At 39.1% G+C, this 18,424-nt stretch overlaps 1 protein-coding gene across 4 annotated transcripts in view; it reads right to left on the bottom strand.

Annotated features, from left to right (window-relative positions):
• TNIK (TRAF2 and NCK interacting kinase) overlaps window positions 1–18,424 on the bottom strand; it is a 273,951-nt gene that overhangs the window by 109,811 nt on the left and 145,716 nt on the right. For 3 of the 4 annotated variants that reach the window (XM_070945925.1, XM_070945923.1, XM_070945924.1), the window contains exons 6-8: window positions 17,620–17,750; window positions 8,320–8,374; window positions 3,427–3,505 (exon numbers count right to left, since the gene is read on the bottom strand). In XM_070945925.1, the coding sequence (XP_070802026.1) occupies window positions 3,427–3,505; window positions 8,320–8,374; window positions 17,620–17,750 (265 nt within the window). Of the gene's footprint in view, window positions 1–3,426; window positions 3,506–8,319; window positions 8,375–17,619; window positions 17,751–18,424 lie in introns of those variants that run through there. The other variant, XM_070945926.1, reaches the window with a different exon arrangement.

The following is an 18,424-nucleotide window of genomic DNA, read 5'->3' as shown; positions in this document are numbered from 1 at the left end:
CAGTACTGCACTCTAACCACTGCGCCACCGCGGCTCTTAATTAGAATTAGCATCAATTATCAAATTGGCTTAGATAGCTCTCTCTCTCTCTCTCTCTCTCTCTCTCTCTCTCTGTGTGTGTGTGTGTGTGTGTGTGTGTGTGTGTGTGTGTGTATGTATGGCAATAAATTGAATTTCAATTCATGTTGACAAGATGTTCCTGCACCAATCTTTCTTATCTCTTCCTGATGGATTGGGATTTACAACTCCCAGAAATGCAGCTGGCTGGGAATGCTGGCAACTATAATTGCAAGCAGGATATATGTTCAACATTAGCCCAATCCTTTTTGCAATTTCACCTTCAAATACAGCACGTTTCCGCTTTATAGCACATAGATAACTTTTAAATTATAAGCACAAGGGACCCGTGATACCTTTGCCCACATATTACCGAAATGAAATAACTGCACTGTATCCAATTCCTTCATTACCAAATTCAGGAAGCCTTATGATAAAAGTTTTCAGGAGTAAAAAATGTCAGGGGAACTTTGTTAGAGAAAATAGAAAAAAAAAACGTAAAAGAAAATTCGGATAGGGGTTTTCCATCAGTTGAATTCGCCACGCCGCAAGAACTTTCTGCTAACCACCAAACCTGTTTATGTCAGTATTTTCAAAAGAACAGAATTAATAAACAGGCTGCTCCTTTTGTACCAAAACTGTGCATGGATTTTAATTTCAACTTTTACTTCATCCCCAACTTGGCCCTCCCTTCTTATCTTCTTCTTGGGCAAATCTGATTGTTTGGATTTAAATAGTTGCCCATCTCATATACAAGACACTGGGTGGCTTACAATAAACAATAGCATTCCTGACCTACTGGCAAAGTAGGAGAGATGGATTATCGAAGATATAGAGCTGTGTTTATCTGGCATTCCCAGCTGTCCAGCTTCTGCACAGGCTACTTTGCATAGCCAGATTATCTGCCTTCTCTTTTCTCTTTCGCTGCTAGCAGCAAGAGTTACACAGGGTCATTGCAGCAGGCCTTCTGTCACTACTGCATCATGTTCATCAGTAAGTCAGAGTGATAAGTCATCAGTATCTTTCTCAAGTATCCAATGATTTTTGGAAAAGTTATGTCTAAATGCGCACTTCTTTTTCCCCCTTGCAAAAAATAGTGCGAATTTTTCCAGCTAAACTGAAATATTCAATGGAACAAAATATACATGGCTCAGTGTTGAACTGTGGAGTCCTTTAGTGCTAACGGAGAAACTGAATTGAAAGGACTTTGGAGGTCTTCTAGTCCAACCCCCTGCTCAGGCAGAAATCATTTCAGACAAATGCTTGTCCAATCTCTTCTTCAAAACTTCCAGTGTTGGAGCATTCACAACTGCTGGAGGCAGGTTGTTCCACTCATTAATTATTCTAACTGTTAGGAAATTTCTCCTTAGCTCTAGGTTGGTTCTCTCCTTGAGTATTTTCCATTCATTGCTTCTTGTCCTGCCTTTAGGTGCTTTGGAGAATAGGTTGATCCCCTATTCTCTGTGGCAGCCCCTGAGATATTGGAACACTGCTATTAAGACCACTTCTCCTTGGATTTTACAACCAGGTTCTCCAAACAAACTATATTGTTCAATGTTGCTTTTTCCCTCAATCACTAAGGCTTGAAAATTAAACGTGAAAAGCTAGCAAGAGGGCAGCTGCAAAGTGGTTAAAAAAAGTCAAGACGGCAGCAATGAAGGTGCAATAGAAGCTTTGTTTTTAATGTATGTCAGAGGTGCAATACATATAAAAATGATGCCACTTGCTTTCTGACTTATTTAATTCAGTGTAGGCATTGTCCAACTCTAAAATAACTTTTTAAAAAAATCATACCCTGTAGTCACCCAAGTCAACAAGGAGCAGCAATCTAAACAGGATATGTGTATCTAGTGATGTGGAATGTGGAGATTTGAGACTATGATTGAAATAAAAGCTATGCAAAACTTTGGTTTGAAGATTTCATTATAAAGTAATTTGTTCAAACCAGTCTCTTTGAATCAATTTGCCAAAGTAAGATGATATGTCAAACAGAATCAGCTGCTTTCAAATCTATTTGAAGATTTAGTGGACTCCCCATGTTAACAAAAAGACATGTTTGTCCCTTTGCACTGAAACTAATCAATTTGATTTGAATTGCAAACTCAGATTGAATCACACATTCAAATAGTATCTTGAGAGATTTATAACCCCTAATTAATATATCTATGTAAATGTATGAGTAAGAGTCTATTTTTCCTTAGAGTCAAAGTGAAGAAGCACAGCCAGATCTCAATATGTAATGAAAAGATATGGCTTTTATTGATTAACTGGCAGCCCCCAAGCAAAGTGTGAATATGGATTGGTACCACGTTGATTAATTATCCTGCCTTTATTAATTTTATAAATAACTCAAGGCGGCAAGCATATTAGTCCTTCCTCCTCCTCCTATATTTCCCCACCACAACCATCCTATGAAGTGAGTTGTGCTGAAAGAGAATGGACAGCTGAATAGAATAGAATAGAATAGAATAGAATAGAATAGAATAGAATAGAATAGAATAGAATAGAATAGAATAGAATAGAATTCTTTATTGGCCACGTGTGATTGGACACACAAGGAATTTGTCTTGGTGCATACGCATAAGGTCATCCAGCTGGCTTTCATGCCTAAGGCAAGACTAGAATTCACAATCTCCTAGTTTCTAGCCTGGTGCCTTAACCACTGGACCAAAATTTGGACCTTCCTTTTGATAATAATAGATAATAGAATTCTTTATTGGCCAAGTGTGAACACACAAGGAATTTGTCTTTGGTGCATATGCTCTCAGTGTATATAAAATGACAGGATACATTCGTCAAGAATCATAAGGTACAACACTTAATGATAGTCATAGGGTACAAATAAGCAATCAAGATCAACAATCAATATCAATATACATCGTAAGGATACAAGCAACAAAGTTACAGTCATGCAATCATAAGCGGGAGGAGATGGATGATAGGAACGATGAGAAGACTAATAGTAATAGTAATGCAGCTTAATGGGAATAGTTTGACAGTGTTGAGGGAATTATTTGTTTAGCAGAGTGATGGCGTTCGGGGAAATCTGTTCTTGTGTCTACTTGTTTTGGTGTGCACTGCTCTATAGCGTCGTTTTGAGGGTAGAAGTTGAAACAGTTTATGTCCAGGATGCGAGGGGTCTGTAAATATTTTCACAGCCATCAGTGCTCGGAAATCTATGACAATTGTTTGCTGTGCCAATACGGAAAAGTTTATACTCCCACAAGATATTCAAATTCTTGTAGACACACCCACATTGTTCCAGACTGAACAAGAAGCATTTCATTGCTGCAGTTGATAAAGAGGAATTAAAGTATAATGGCTTCTTAGAGCATGCACATAGGAAGGGTAGAAGAAAGATACACTTACCACTTCTTTGATTTCAGCCTGGGGGCTGGGTTTCGGGGAATGAGAAACAAAGCTCTCATAGGATGCATATCACAAAGGGCTGAAAAACCAAAAAAGAAGAAGAAGAAGAAGAAGAAGGCATGAAACAAATTGTGAAGTGTAATGGAAAAAAAGAAAACATTCCAGTAAAGACATTGACTAAAATTCTCATGTGATGTAAAGATAAATTTAGTGACTTAGGTTCACAGATCCCACTTGGTCATAAGATAAGTGAGGTTATCTCTGAGGCTCTGATGCATAGTTTGACCGAGGCTTTAATCCTAGCTTATTTCTTGTTTGGAATGAAAAAAAGTGGGCTTTGATCAGATTGCTTCTGTATGGACTCTCTCTGTTTGTGGAGTCCAGTAGTCCTCCCGTTTTTCAGAGGATCTCTGGATGATAAAGCAGAAGGATGTCTAGAAGGCCACTGAAAAAAGATGAATAATGTTTCTGAGCACAGGTAGGTGTCCTTCTTAAGGACTAACTTGTGATAGTACAACAGTGGTGGGTTTCAACCGGTGTTAGTACCGGTTCGCATCATGCATGCACTTGATGAACTTGCGCTCCACGCAAGTGCAGTGTATTACAGAACAGCTGAGATGCGCCTTTCAGCTGGGCTAAAAACGACCAAATATAAGGTACGTATAACCCAGGAATGGGCGGGAGGGCCAACCTAACCATCAGAGAGAACTGCTTCGCTCTCAGCTCACCATCATTGCTACGGCTCACCCGAACCGGTAGAAACCCACCACTGCAGTACAAGTGGTAAAATAGAACTACTTCACTGCTCTTATTGAGTCCACTGCCTTCCTCAGGACAACCTGGTCAGCCCTGGATAAGGAGAAGCTGGAAAAGTTGGAGAAGTCATTCAGATTTCTTGGAAGTTGTAATCTGCCTGTCAACTCTGAAGTGAACCTGGCTGAAGCCATCTTGTACTGCCTCAGTTGCCACAAATCCTAAGAAAGGGAAAGGAGGGGGGAAGTAGATAGCCTGGCTACAGTCAAAACAAAACGTTTTCCTGTGGGAACCAAGGTCATTGAAACAGGTGGCTGTTGAAAGAGGAGAGTAGCCTGTCTTCCACCTTTGTTGGACAATGTGACCGATGACACCTGGGAGGGGGGAGTTTTATTCTTTTAATGAGGTGAAAACTGAGGGAACTGTCAGAGTTGGTTTTCACCACCTGTGCTGATATGACGTATCCAATAAACATGTCCTTTGAGGAATCTACCTGCCTCGGAGTTCTGCTTTCAATGGGTGCATTACTCGGAACGCTGACATTGCCTATGCAATTCCAATGGCGCTGATTGAGACACAGTCTTAACTTGGTTACCTTGGATGAGTTTGAACATGTTAGTTCTAAGGAAGTGGACAAGGTCCTTCAGGCAATTGGTGTGACCACTTGTACTTTAGATTCATGTTCTTCCTAGTTGTTTAAGACCTCAAGGGAAGATTTGCATGGTTGGATACACATTGTGGTAAATACATCCACAAGGGAGTAGATAATTCCACCGGCTCTTAAGGATGTGGTGGTCCTCCTTCTCTTCAAGAAGTTATTGTAGGATCCAACAAAGCTGCACAATTTTCATCCTGTCTCCAACTTTCCTTCTTTAGGGAAGGTTGTTGACAAAGTGATCATTTGCTCGAAAGGGCCAGAGGAAATAGATTATCTGGAATCCTTTTAATCTGGGTTCCAGTCAAAACAACATTGGTTGCACTTGTCAATGATCTATGAGAGTCTCAGGCTGGGAGGAGTACATCTATCTCTCCTCCCTCCCCCCCCCCAAATTTCAATGGGCCCTTACTCTTTAGGAAGATTTTAAAAACTTTTTGTCCCGGACTCAGAGATGGGATTCAGCCAGTTCTGTCTGGTTCTGGCGAACTGGTAGTGGCAACTGCAGGAGGCTCCGCCCACCCGCCCAGACATAATGTGCAAATTCTGAACGCAGGTGCTCACATATGTGAACTGGTAGGGAAGGTAAGTGAATCCCACCTCTGCCCAGACTGTAGAATAGAAGAATCATTTCATCTTTGAGAAATATATGTTGATAAGCCTATACAAGTAGTCGTCAATTTATGACCAGAATTCAGCCCAAAATTTATGTTGTTAAGTAAGAAATTTGTTAAGTGTGTTTGCTCCATTTTACAACTTTTCTCACCACATGTGTTAAGTGAATCACTGCAGTTCTTAAATTAATAACACGGTTGTTAAGTGAATCTGGGCTTCCCCGTTGACTTTGCTTGTCAGAAGGTCACAAAAGGGGATCACATGACTCTGGGACACTGCAACCGTCATAAATGCGAGTCAGTTGTCAAACATCTGAATGTAAATGTAATCTGAATGTGAATGTAAATCACATGTATCTGAATGTAAATCACTTCAACAGTTGTAAGTGAGAAAAATGGCCATAAGTCACTTTTTTCAGTGCCGTTGTAACTTTGAACGGTCCCTAAATGAACTGTTGTAAGTTGAAGACTACCTGTATGTAGTAGGAATTGTCAATTTGGGGCAGTTTTTGTTGACATTGCTGGCTTTAATTTCAGGTTTTTCTTCAGCTTTAATAATGTACTACACTACCTAGAATCACGCTCATACAAGTTGGGCAGTCATATAAATCTTGTAAACAAACAAACAAACAAACAAGCAAACAAAATGCTTTGCTTGTTTATTGCTTAGCACATTGTATACATCTGGCATCTGAGGTTTCCTGACCCACAGAGCTCAGTGTGTTGTGTGATCCCTGCCTATTCTGGTTTATTCAACAAAGAATGCTGTAATTATAGCTTAGCTTGATACGGGAAGCCAGTCATCGATTTGCATCTTAATACTTTCTAAGGTAGATAATTCTTCCCCTAGTCAGTTGCCATTGCTGTCGGCTATTGTAGGTTTTTCTATATAGTTAGAGAAGCCCTGCTTAAAATCATGAAGTTGAATCATGAAGTTATTTAGGTCACTGAATCCAATTCCCTGCTCAGTACAGGAATTTAAGCATCCCCAACAGATGGCTGCCAAGTTTATGATTCCAGTAATTCCCTAGGTAACCACTTTAAACTGCTCTGTTAGAAGCTTTTTTATTAACATTCAGCTGGAATCTGCCTTCCTCTAACATAAGTCCATTATTGTGTATGCTACCCTCCAAGACAACATAAAACCACGACCTTCTTCAATGTTGACACTCCACTAGATGCTTGAAGAGGACTGTCCTCTCTTTCTCCCCACAGTCTTTCGTTCTCAAGATTAAACAAGAGTTGAATTTTAATTTTTGATAATGAAATGTTTTAACAGATGCAACATTTATGTTTTCTACTTTTAATGTCGTTTTATTATTAAATTCTTGTTATGCAAAGTTAATGTCATGTCTCTAGCCATCCAACAATTTCATGTCAGAGATAAAATTCGAACAAGTATTTCTCAGTAACTCTTTTAGTTGCTTTGTTATATCAGCTATATGGATATATCCATGTTTACCCAAACTACATGAGATAGAACTAATAATTAAAGGAAAGTTTATGGCAGAAAGGAGAAGAAAAAGAAATTGAGCTCATCTCCTAGTGCATATTTTAATACCTCATTATGGTCTACTTGGTATAAGACTATCAATAAATCTAGCCAAAACTCAATGTATTATGGTTTGTTGCACAGATACTGGATTTGGCATTTTGACCCACCTATTGAGTCCTTCCCAAGGACCCGGGATGTGAATGTTTGATGGTGTCAGAGGTATCATTATAGGATTAAGTTGTTCTGAGAGTAAAGCCACCTTTTGCAATTGGACTGATGGTGAATTTGTCAATTCTGATGGTGTTCAAATGGTGCTCTAGTTGTTTGGGGATTTCACCCAAGGCACCTATTACCATTGGTACTACTTTTGCTTTCTTTTGCCACAGATGTTATATTTCTATTTGCAAGTCTATGTATTTTGTTATCTTCTCCAGTTCTTCCTCTTCTATTCTGCTGTCTCCAGGTACTGCCATCCAGACTCCCTTTGTCTTTCTTATTGACAGTTGTTAAGTCTGGGGTGTAATGTGGCATGTGCCTGTCTGTTGTTATTATTATTATTATCAAATTTATTTGCTATCCATTCAGGGGTGAAATGCTCCTGGTTCGGACCGGATCGCCCGATCCGGTAGCGATGACGGCGGGTGGTTCGGAGAACCGGTAGCAAAAATCCCTGCCCCCCCCCACCATGCCCAGCTGAGCCGCAGGATCATCAGAGGCTTTTTTTTTTTTACTTTTAAAAGCATTTTTTCTACAACCTCTTCCGACGAAAAAATGCTTTTAAAAGTAAAAAAAAAAAAAGCCTCTGATGATTGCGCGGCTCAGCTGGGATAGTCAGAGGCTTTTCAAAGCATTTTTCTGCAACCTCTTGGCCGAAGAGGTGGTAAAAAAATGCTTTGAAAAGTCTCTGATGATCCCAGCTGAGTTTCCTGATCGGCAGAGAGATATATTTTAAAATGCCTCTCTGACGATCCCAGTTGAGTTTCCTGATCAGCAGAGGCTTTTCAAAGCATTAGAAAAAATGCTTTGAAAAGTTAAAAAAAAAAGTTGGCCACGCCCACCCAGTCACATTACCCCCCACCAAGCCATGCCCACAGAACCAGTAGTAACAAATTTTATATTTCACCCCTGCATCCATCTAATGGTTTGAGGCAACTCTGAGAAGAGTCATACCATGACAATCATGTCTATATGTGTGCTTTGAGTCTACATAAAAGCCAGACATTAGTTCCTGAATTCATCACTTTATTCAACAAATCTTTACTTAGGGAAATTGCATATAGCATATTATAGCAAATTGGAATTTCTACCACTGCATAATGAATTTTAATAAGCAGCAATCCAAAATATGATAAAGCATAAAATTCAAATATACTCACGGGGAGCTCCTTCTGCCATTTCAATGGCTGTGATCCCTAAAGACCACAAATCACTCTGAAAGAAACAACCAAAAGTAACAAAATTTTCAGTGATTTACAACATATGAGAGTTACTACTATATAGGAAGGACTTCTTGGTACCTTAGTTCTGTAAGTTTCCTCAAAAATTGTCTAAATAAGTTCTGGATCTTTTGATTCCTCAAGTTCACTTGGGCTTTTCATAAACTGATTTTGTAGCTTTTTAAATTCTTAAATCTTGAATTTGAATTTGTATTCCCACGTTTAACCTTATTTATTGGATAGTCTGATTTAATTTGTCTTTTAACTTTTGTATTTCTGTTCCTTATTGTTGTGAGCCGCCCTGAGTCCTTCGGGAGAAGGGTGGCATACAAATCCAATAAATAAATAAATAAACAAACCCATTTTTATGTTCTTTCCACTGTCAGAGAAGAGCACCCCATAAATTAAAAGAAACCCGAACCAAAATACTGTGCTATTTTAGTACACTGAAGCTGTATAATCCAATGCAATTCTCTATCAATAAGAACTAAATATTTGAAAAAAATAATAATTTTACAAGAGTAAAACACTACCTCCGCTTTTCTTATTTCCCCAAATACTTGTCAACTCTTAATTTTACCTTCCCTAATTTGGACAACTTTCAGATTTATAGCTTTATACACACATATCGTTCTATTATGCAAAGTGTAACAATAGAGTAAGAAACAATAAGTTAAAAAATTGAAATTAAAAGAAAAGGAAATTAAACTTAGTCTACTTGAAACTAATACTATTTACAATATTATATCTTTCTACATTTTTCTGACCTTACAAAGCATCCTTACTTCTGCCATCATAATAAAACATTCTTAGGTATTATCTATCCTCTCAATCTATGTACTCTTCCTTTATATATTTGCTTTGTGATTTAAAACTTATTTTCTCAAGATGTTTATTTTCAAATAGCATTCAACCTACATGTATTTGTCTACTATTGATTCTTGTTCCTATCTTTTCTTGCCTTATATGTCATACAATTCTTAGTAAATCCATTCCCATTGCAAATAATTGCCTTTTATGTTTCTTCAGTCATACAAACCTCTCATAGCAATATGTGAATCATTATATGTGGATATTAGTTCCCAGAATTCTAGAAATGGTTATTATTGGGAATAGAAGACTGCATTTGTCGAAGCTTAGTCACTGACATGTAACCTTTTGGTAGAAGAAAAAGAACTATCTCAAAGGGCAATTGTAAGAATAATAAGATATGGAAAACTTCTGATTGCTAACCATTGTAAAGGCCTTTGTAGGTTTTCAAGAAACTACTTTTAAGAAAAATGGGTTTTTGAGAAACTACTCACGAAAATAACAGTATTTCATCAAGTTCAACCTTCTTCAAAGAAGAGCAGACAAATTTCTGCAAAAATACTACTGGGAAATCTTAAATCAGACATATGGTGAAAGCAATGAAAATTGATTTCAAGGAACTTGTAAAACTGAAAAACTGTCTTAGAAAACAGACAAAGGCATCTTGGTTCCTATCTAATATAAACCATGTTTATATTGCATTATGAATACCTTCTGAATTGCAAGTGTAAGTATTAGACTACAGATCATAGATGGCATATAGAAAGTCCTTGGGAGACAAAGCCAAGATATGTCATCTCAGATAATACACTACATAGCCCACAACTAGATGGTGGGCAGGGCAAAAGCTTAGCTTAGCTCCCTAGCTTCTTTGGCTGTAAAGGAGACAGTGGGAGATTTGTATTTTCAGACTTCCATGATTCCGTTAATATAGCTTTACAATAAAATAGAATTAGCTCATCTATTCATAAGAGCCAAGGTGGCGCAGTGGTTAGAGTGCAGTACTTCAGGCTACTTCTGCTGACTGACTGCAATTTGGCAGTTCGAATCTCACCAGGCTCAAGGTTGACTCAGCTTTCCATCCTTCCGAGGTTGGTAAAATGAGGACCCAGATTGTTGGGGGCCATATGCTGTCTTAGAGAGGGCTGTAAAAGCACTGTGAAGAGGTATATAAATCTAAGTGCTATTGCTAGTCATGTTTCCTATCTGGCCTGCCAGTTGACACTCTGTCTTGGAATGAAATCCAAGCACTTGCAATGTCTTCTTTTAAAGAGAAAATATTTCTTCTGACTGTTTTGGTCTGTTACAGTCTGTTTTTTTAACATTACAATTAGTTGTTTTATCATTCTGCATTTTTACTTTGGATTACCTGATTCAACTCTATCGAAATACTTTCCTTTCCACTCTTGTCTAATGCTGCTGCTTCTCTTTCTATCTTTCTCGTTTTTGTTGATTTAGCTTCTTCTACCAGTTCCTGCCTGCTGTTTTCTTTTTTACTTCATTCCTGAATGCCCTTTACAAATCCTACTAATGGGATATTTTCACTGTGGTAACATTGTAAAATGTCTGTAAATAAAGGTATAGAAATATGCATGTAAACTTTTTGCAATGTGTGTGCAGGTGCCTGTATCTCAGCTTTATCTAAAAATGATTTAATAAATGAACAACCTTCATGGTGACCTCAGCAACTGGTTATCCCCTTTCTCTATAGACCCCAGGAATTATCATTTTGTGACATTACAGATTTGTGAAAGACACTTCTCGGCACTGTTTCCAAATTACAGACCCAAATTTCTTTTGTAAAGCAGAAAGATGGAGAAAATGTGGCCATGAAACTATTATAGAATTAATGGACATTTATATTATAGATTTGCTCTTAAAACTTCCCAATTTGAGTCAATAACTATGTCCCAAATTTGACAGGGGAGAAAACAGAAAACACACATTTGTTCTCTTGCTTTATGACTGTTAGCATTATATATTAAAATTTGGATGTGGGAATGGCAGGCCTGTCAAATTTTCTTTTTTCTCTGCCAGGAGATAATCATCTGCTTTCTTTTTATTAAAAAAATGGCAGCTAAGAATGGAATGAAGAGAAACAAAAAAAAAAATTACAGTACAGGATTTATCTATTGCCTTTGTGATATGACATGATTTATTTATGAGGTATTAACTATATAATTCTGTGGACACTATATTTATGAGGTATTAACTATATAATTCAGTGAGCTCTGTTTTATTAAAAAAAGATAGGATATCTGAAGTTCTAAAACTTTTTTTTTCAAAGGCTGTAGACTCTGGGATGTCCTCTTTGTACCAGATCATCTAGATTTCTGCATTTATTTATTTAAGACAATTGGTCAAATCCAGCAGATCCAATATGCACCGTTAAATAGATTAATAACTTGTTTTGACAGATTTGCAAACCAATTTTAACACAAATAAAATTCTGCATCTACTTTTTTTTAATTTTATCTTATTTTCTTTTTCCTCTTTTTCTTCTTTTTATTGCCATCTTCAATTAGCTAAACATGGAATAAAGGCCACTTAGGGCTTTATTATATTAATATAATATAATATTTATATTATATTATGTTATTATATTATATTATATTATATTAAGATCACCAGGAAGCGGTCTTAATATAATAAAAGATCTAGATTTTAGTACAACCAAACTAAGAGCAGAATTACATATCCTCCATGGCCTATTTCTACCATGAAATAAGTTACCATATTCTGTACTAATTGTAGTTTCTCATAGTCTTCAAAGGGATCCCAATATAACATCATTAAAATACTGTAGTCTAAATGAGAGTCACAGGCCTAATTTTTCTCCATTAGATTAAGACAATAAATGATAATTTGACCCAGCTATCCAAGAATATGCCCAAAAAGCATTCTTCATCTGTGGATATACAGGGATGAAGAGGAGAAAAGTCTAATTATTTCAGATCATATCAGTGGTGGGCTTCAAAAATTTTAGCAAGGGGTTTTCTGCCAGATTGCTGGGTGGACGTGTCCATGGTGGGCATGGCCTAGTCAGCCTCCTGCACCATGGCGAGGGGGGGTGTTTTTGCCCTCCCCGGGCTCCGGAGGTTAAGACTCTGGGAAGGTGAAAACGGCCACCCCAAGTTCTGGAAGCCCTCCCGAACTTTCAGTAAGCCTGTTTTTCTCCTTCCCCAAGCCTCAGCGCGTGCCCTGCACTTACATGCATCCAAAATGGGCCACGTGGGGACTCTTGGGAGGAGAGGGGTGGGGTGGGCAGGGCCAGCCAGGAGTGGGATTTGGGGGTTCTCAGAACTGCACAGAATCTTAGCTAGAGGTTCTCATGAACTCCTGCGAACCCCCAGCAGCCCACCCCTGGATCATATCAGATTTCAAACTTTTGGTAAAATAGTTGAACATCAGTGTTACAGTGGAGAGAAGAACACGGTAGACTTCATTAGACATCCTACAGCACAAAACAATACAATAGAGCCACTGGCATTCAAAATTAATCTCTGCAGGAGAGGGCAATGCCACCCATCAAGTAATTTCACTAACTTAATAGGACTGTGATTCTCTATTAACGTTAAATAACTTTGAAGGGGAAAGAAAAATTATAGCAACATACTTCCTGTTCCAGGTCATGATGCAAATAATCCATTAGAATTTAGACTTATATACTGCTTCACAAGGCTTTACAGCCCTCTCTAAGCGGTTTACAGAGTCAGCCTATTGCCCCCAACAATCTGGCTCCTCATTTTACCCACCTCGGAAGGATGGAAGGCTGAGTCAACTTTGAGCTAGTGAGAACTGAACTGCCAAACTGCTGGCAGTCAGCAGAAATAGTCTGCAGTACTGTGTTCTAACCACTATGCCACCACAGCTCTATGGCAATTGATGCTATTTCCAACCCCCCCTCCCGTTTTCTCCAATATCGGTTTCTAATCCCCCCCCGTTTTCTCCAAAATTTGAGCTGTGCAGTGACCTCACCAACTCAACACAAAGTGCAGCTCTGAAACAAACTTGTAGTTGTTCAATTCTGCTGGATCCAATGAGGATTTTTTTCTTTCTTCAGCAAGAGTTTGATCACTGCCTCTTTCAAATCATTTAACTATCAACAAATCCTCCTTTGGTGGCCCATACCTGTTTCTGCTGCCTGGTAATCAAATTAGCTGGTTTAGTAATGCTTTTATGAGCTGCAAATGGTAAAGATCAAATACCACCACCGCAGGGGTGGGTTCTAAATTTGTTTACTACCGGTTCTGTGGGCGTGGCTTATTTTGTGGGTGTGGCTTGGAGGTCATGTGACTAGGTGGGCGTGGTTAGCTGGTCAGTCATTTCTGGAAGGTCCTCGCACTTACGACCAGTCCTCGCACTTACGACCCGACTCATTTGTTTGCTTTTAACACTGATCAGCTGTAGGACGGCCCTTTGAAGCCCCGTGGCAAGAGTTTAAACAGTTTTTTTCCCTCTAGTCATCAGCTGGGACTCAGGAGGCAGCAATAGATTGGGGGTGGGACCAAATAAAAGGTAAGAATAACGTGGGAGGGTGGGGGGGAGAACCGGTTCGGTGACGTCATATCGTCACCACTACCGGCTCGGCTGAACTGCACTGAACCGGGAGGAACCCACCACTGCACCACCACTACAGCCTAGATTCTAAAATAGCTAAACAGATTCCAAAACTGTGGCTGGCTGGGTTGAGTCTGGATTTTCTGCTAACTGCATTCAGGAAATCTTTTTTCACACGAAGTTATTGATCAATTTAAGAAGAAAATCTTTTTTCACAGCTTGGTGAGAGCTCACTTGGAAGTAGCCACATCAAGAAACTGGAACAAATACAGGCAGTCCTCAACTTATAACCACAACTGAGTCCAAAATTGATGTTGCTAAGTGAGAAATTTGTACTGCACTCTAACCTCTGTGCCACGGTGGCAGGTTCACTTAAACGAGTTACTAACTTAACAGCTGCAGTGATTCACTTAAGATCTGTGGCAAGAAAAGTTGGAAAATGGGGCAAAATTCATGTAACAACTGTCTTGTTTAGCAATAGAAATGTTGGGCTCAATTGTTTGTTCAGAACTACCTGCAATCAGTTCTATTAACAACCCCTGAAGTCCTTGACTCTGACTTTAGGCTTACAGTCTGTAAGATGTTCTGGTGTTTTCCATGTGTCTGTCCCTGCTATACCTGTTTATTGTAAATGATTATGTTGGGAGAAAAAGGAAAAATGCATGTAGTCCCACAGCACTGACAGAAGCATTTGGCCTGAAATTTTAACTGCAATGACAAATCCCAAATCAATATCTTTCCGGTGACTGCCTTATGGAACATTTTTCTCTTTGAGCTGTGTTCAGAACAGAAAACCAGCAAGGAAACTATTTAATGATGGCAAAACAGAAGGTCTGCAGAAGGTCTTTTGACAAGTTTCTGTCGCTCAGAAAATGGATCTGCTGTCTGCTTTTAAGTGAGCATACAAAGGGGATTTCAACTTTCTTAACCAACCGGGTTAAGAAGGTTGGCTGCTTTTGATCTTTCTCAAGAAGATAAAGCTTCATGAACACATAGCTTTGAATGCACCACAATCCTCATATATTTAGGAAAAGAGGTTATAGTTACCAGCAGGGGTGGTATTCACTTACTTTCCCTACCGGTTCACAAATGCCTTCCACGCATGCGCTTTGTTGGTGCACGCACCTTCCGTGTATGTGCCTGGTCTCAAAAAACCACCTAAATGGATGGCATAGAGCCGGGGGGGGGGGGCACTCACGATTTCTGCTACCGGTTCTGGCAAACCGGTCCAAATTGGCTGAATACCACTTTTTGTTACCAGTGAAATTACAACTTATTTTTAGCATGCACGATGTTCCTCTGTTTCTCCTATGTAGTAATGCTCCAGTAAAGTTAGGCTGAAGATAGCAAATGGCCCAAGAACCCACAGTGAGACTGACTGTTGAGGGGTAGATTTAAATCTGGATTTTCTCCCTATTTGAGGAAGGATCAGTGTGCCTCCACTTTTATCTGAACCACAAAGTGGGGTTCTACATGGGACTCGCCTTGCAGAACACCCAGAGGCTCCAACTGGTCCAGAATGCGGCCGCGCGGGTGATTATAGGAGCGTCATGGCGATCCCATGTAACAGCTCTCCTGCGCGAGCTGCACTGGCTCCCGGTGGTCCTCCGGGTGCGATTCAAGGTGTTGGTGACCACCTTTAGAGCGCTCCATGGCTTAGGACCTGGATATCTACGAGACCACCTTCTGCCACTGAGAGCCTCCCACCGGCCAGTACGCTCCCACAGAGAGGGGCTCCTCGGGGTGCTGTTGGTCAAACAATGTTGACTGGCGGCCCCCAGGAGGAGAGCTTTCTCTGTGGGAGCACCTGCCCTCTGGAACGAGCTCCCCCCGGAGATACGGACGATTCCGGATTTACGTACCTTCCGCCGGGCCCTCAAGACTTTTTTATTTCAACAAGCCGGGCTGGCCTAACTTCTCCAATTGCTAATTTTAATTTGAATTTTAAATGGGGTATTTTAATTGTTGGGCCAAATTATTTAATATATTTTAAACTGCTTTTAAATTTCTGTATTCTATGTTTTTTACCTTTGGCTGTTCACTGCTCTGAGTCCTTCGGGAGAAGGGCGGTATATAAATTTAAATATAAATAAATAAAATAAATAAATAAAAAGTAGCATTAGTTCAAGATAAATATGTCTAGAAAATATTTTAATATCAGAGAAAGAGCATTAAGTAATCTCTGCAACTATAAGCCTTTTCCTCTTTGGGCCTGTCTTTGCCTTCTGTGTTGTCATTAAACTGATCTGTGCTTCCATGTCATTGTGCTGGGGCATCCAGTTCAAAGATATTCCTGGGATAATTATCCTGCAGGGCAGGAAAATCATGGAAAGATTTTTAGAATAACTGAGGACCAAGCAACTGCTTCAACAGATATGTTCAATTTGTATGCTTTTCTTTTGAAGAAAAACTAACCTTTCCATTTGTAAATTGTTTCTTTGAGAATTTCCCCCCTTTTCCAAAGTGTTCATTGCAAAAAGCAACTTCCATAAGAGAGGATGACACACATCCAATGACATCATGACTCAAATCTTGCCCTTATACAGTTGTCCTTACAAGTACAGCAACGGCATCAAGACATCTTCCATAGTTTTCATCATCTATCCCCTTGATCCCTTGTCTGAAACAATTCTTTCAAAATAACATTTAGTGAACACACAAGCACACAGATACAGAGACACACAGCTCAGGGTTTTGATTTGAGGTCTGATCTCAAATGTAGCCATGCAGCTTTTTTTCCAAAAGAAAAGCTAACAGGTTTATCAGTTTGAAAGTTAGAAAGGGTAGCTTATGGAAAGAAGGAAATTATAATGCAACATAAGAGAGAGAAGCAACACAAAAATGTGTAACTGCTGTCAAGAAGATAAAGATTGTAATCTTTCTTTTTCTTATTTCTATTTTCACTATTTACTATTCTTCTTTATTCTCTTTTTTTTCTCTTATGGTTTTTAACTTTGTTAAGCCTTTCTAGAAAGGAAGGAAGGAAGGAAGGAAGGAAGGAAGGAAGGAAGGAAGGAAGGAAGGAAGGAAGGAAGGAAGGAAGGAAGGAAAAGAAAGCTAAAGTTAGAATTAATGTGAGATAATAATTTGTTCTCTGATTGCACTGTTCATTATTAATTAAGTCATATACATTGTGTTCCCTCTGAAATATTGTTTCAGGACTGGCTGAGACCCAAATCTGGATTTTTCAGTTTGTACAATAATGAGCTTTTCAAAGCTCTAAATGTAAAGGAAACACAACCAGCATAGCCATCACATACAAATACCTAAACTCAGCTTATATGAGGTATACATTCTTTGGTTAAACCAGGAGTCTGCAACCTTAAATACTCAAAGAGCCATTTGGACCTGTTTACCACAGAAAATAAAACACCGGAAGTCACAAAACCCTTCCCGTGCTTGGATTTATCCATGGTTGGCCTATCGGGGATCAATAAATCGCGTGCTGATGAGTGTCACACATTGGCGATTGTGACGCATATTTTGAGTGACAGGGAGCCGCAGCAGAGGTGAAAGAGCCACATGTGGCTCCAGAGCCACAGGTTGCTGACTCCTGGGTTTAAACCAAAAACTTTACCTGAATCAGTAGCAAGATTCCTTCCCCATATGTCTCTGGGTATCTTTCTTGTCATCTTGCAAATTTCACCCATAGTCCACCAACTTTCCTAGTAATCTAGCTGTCTTTACCCTAATGTTCTCTCTCATAAACGGAAATGCTTCACATTTTGCCTGTAATCTATTTTGTCCTTGAGATTGCTCCAGTACATAAACCAGGTCTGATCCTAGATCTCCTACAACCCGCACTCTTATTTTCTATGACTAAAACAGTTTTGGTTGCTAAATGGGATCTATGCCAATAGCTATCGATACCTTGAAATCATAAGTAGCATCAGGGTTTTCATCACAGGCGATGACCTCAGGTGCCATCCAGTAGGGTGTTCCAATAAATGTATTTCTTCGACCAACTGTTCTGTCTAGTTGAGCGCTGACTCCAAAATCCACTGGGAATTGAAAATAGGAGAATTTGAATGAGGTAAAAAAAAAAAAAAAGTTGATCTCGCTAAATGAACATAAACTAAATTTCACATCGGATGACACCTCCCCCCCCCATGAACAAGGCAATTCATTTCAGAGTACTAAGAAATTTCAGCCCCTCACTCCACCCTATAATTTTTCTCCTGTATCAAATGGATGTGGGGGTCAAATCAAATAGGCTGTTTTGTAGACCAAGAATCTTTATGGAATTCAACAGGGGAAGAATATCACATATCAAAAGGTTTTGTGCAATTTCACATTACAATTCTTAATTGATAAAGTATTTGTAATTTGTCTTATTTGTAACCTTCATCTGTATAATCCATCTAGCTTCCCCTCTCTTTTGCTACTTTTCCCTACCTCACCCCAATTTAAATCCTACATCAGTCTAGTCACTCTGTGCATCATCTAATAAAGTAAACTACAGCTCATAAGAGCTTTTAACAAAATGTGTTAGTGGGGAAAGGTCTACCAGATTCCTGATCAAGCTGCCTTGCAACAAGTCTACAAAAAGAAGCATCTTGATCATTGTAGATCATAAAATTATTTTATGCCACAGGCCAGAAAAGACTTCCAACACCAATGCTAGAAACTTGAAATGGAGTTATCTAAAATTTTGTTCTTAGTTTTAGAAGATGCA

Source organism: Pituophis catenifer, unplaced genomic scaffold (assembly GCF_029215685.1).
Source record: "Pituophis catenifer annectens isolate HBS135680 unplaced genomic scaffold, rPitCat1.0.hap2 SCAF_6, whole genome shotgun sequence".
In the NCBI taxonomy this organism is placed as follows: domain Eukaryota; kingdom Metazoa; phylum Chordata; class Lepidosauria; order Squamata; family Colubridae; genus Pituophis; species Pituophis catenifer.
This window is presented reverse-complemented; position numbering and strand designations above follow the sequence as displayed.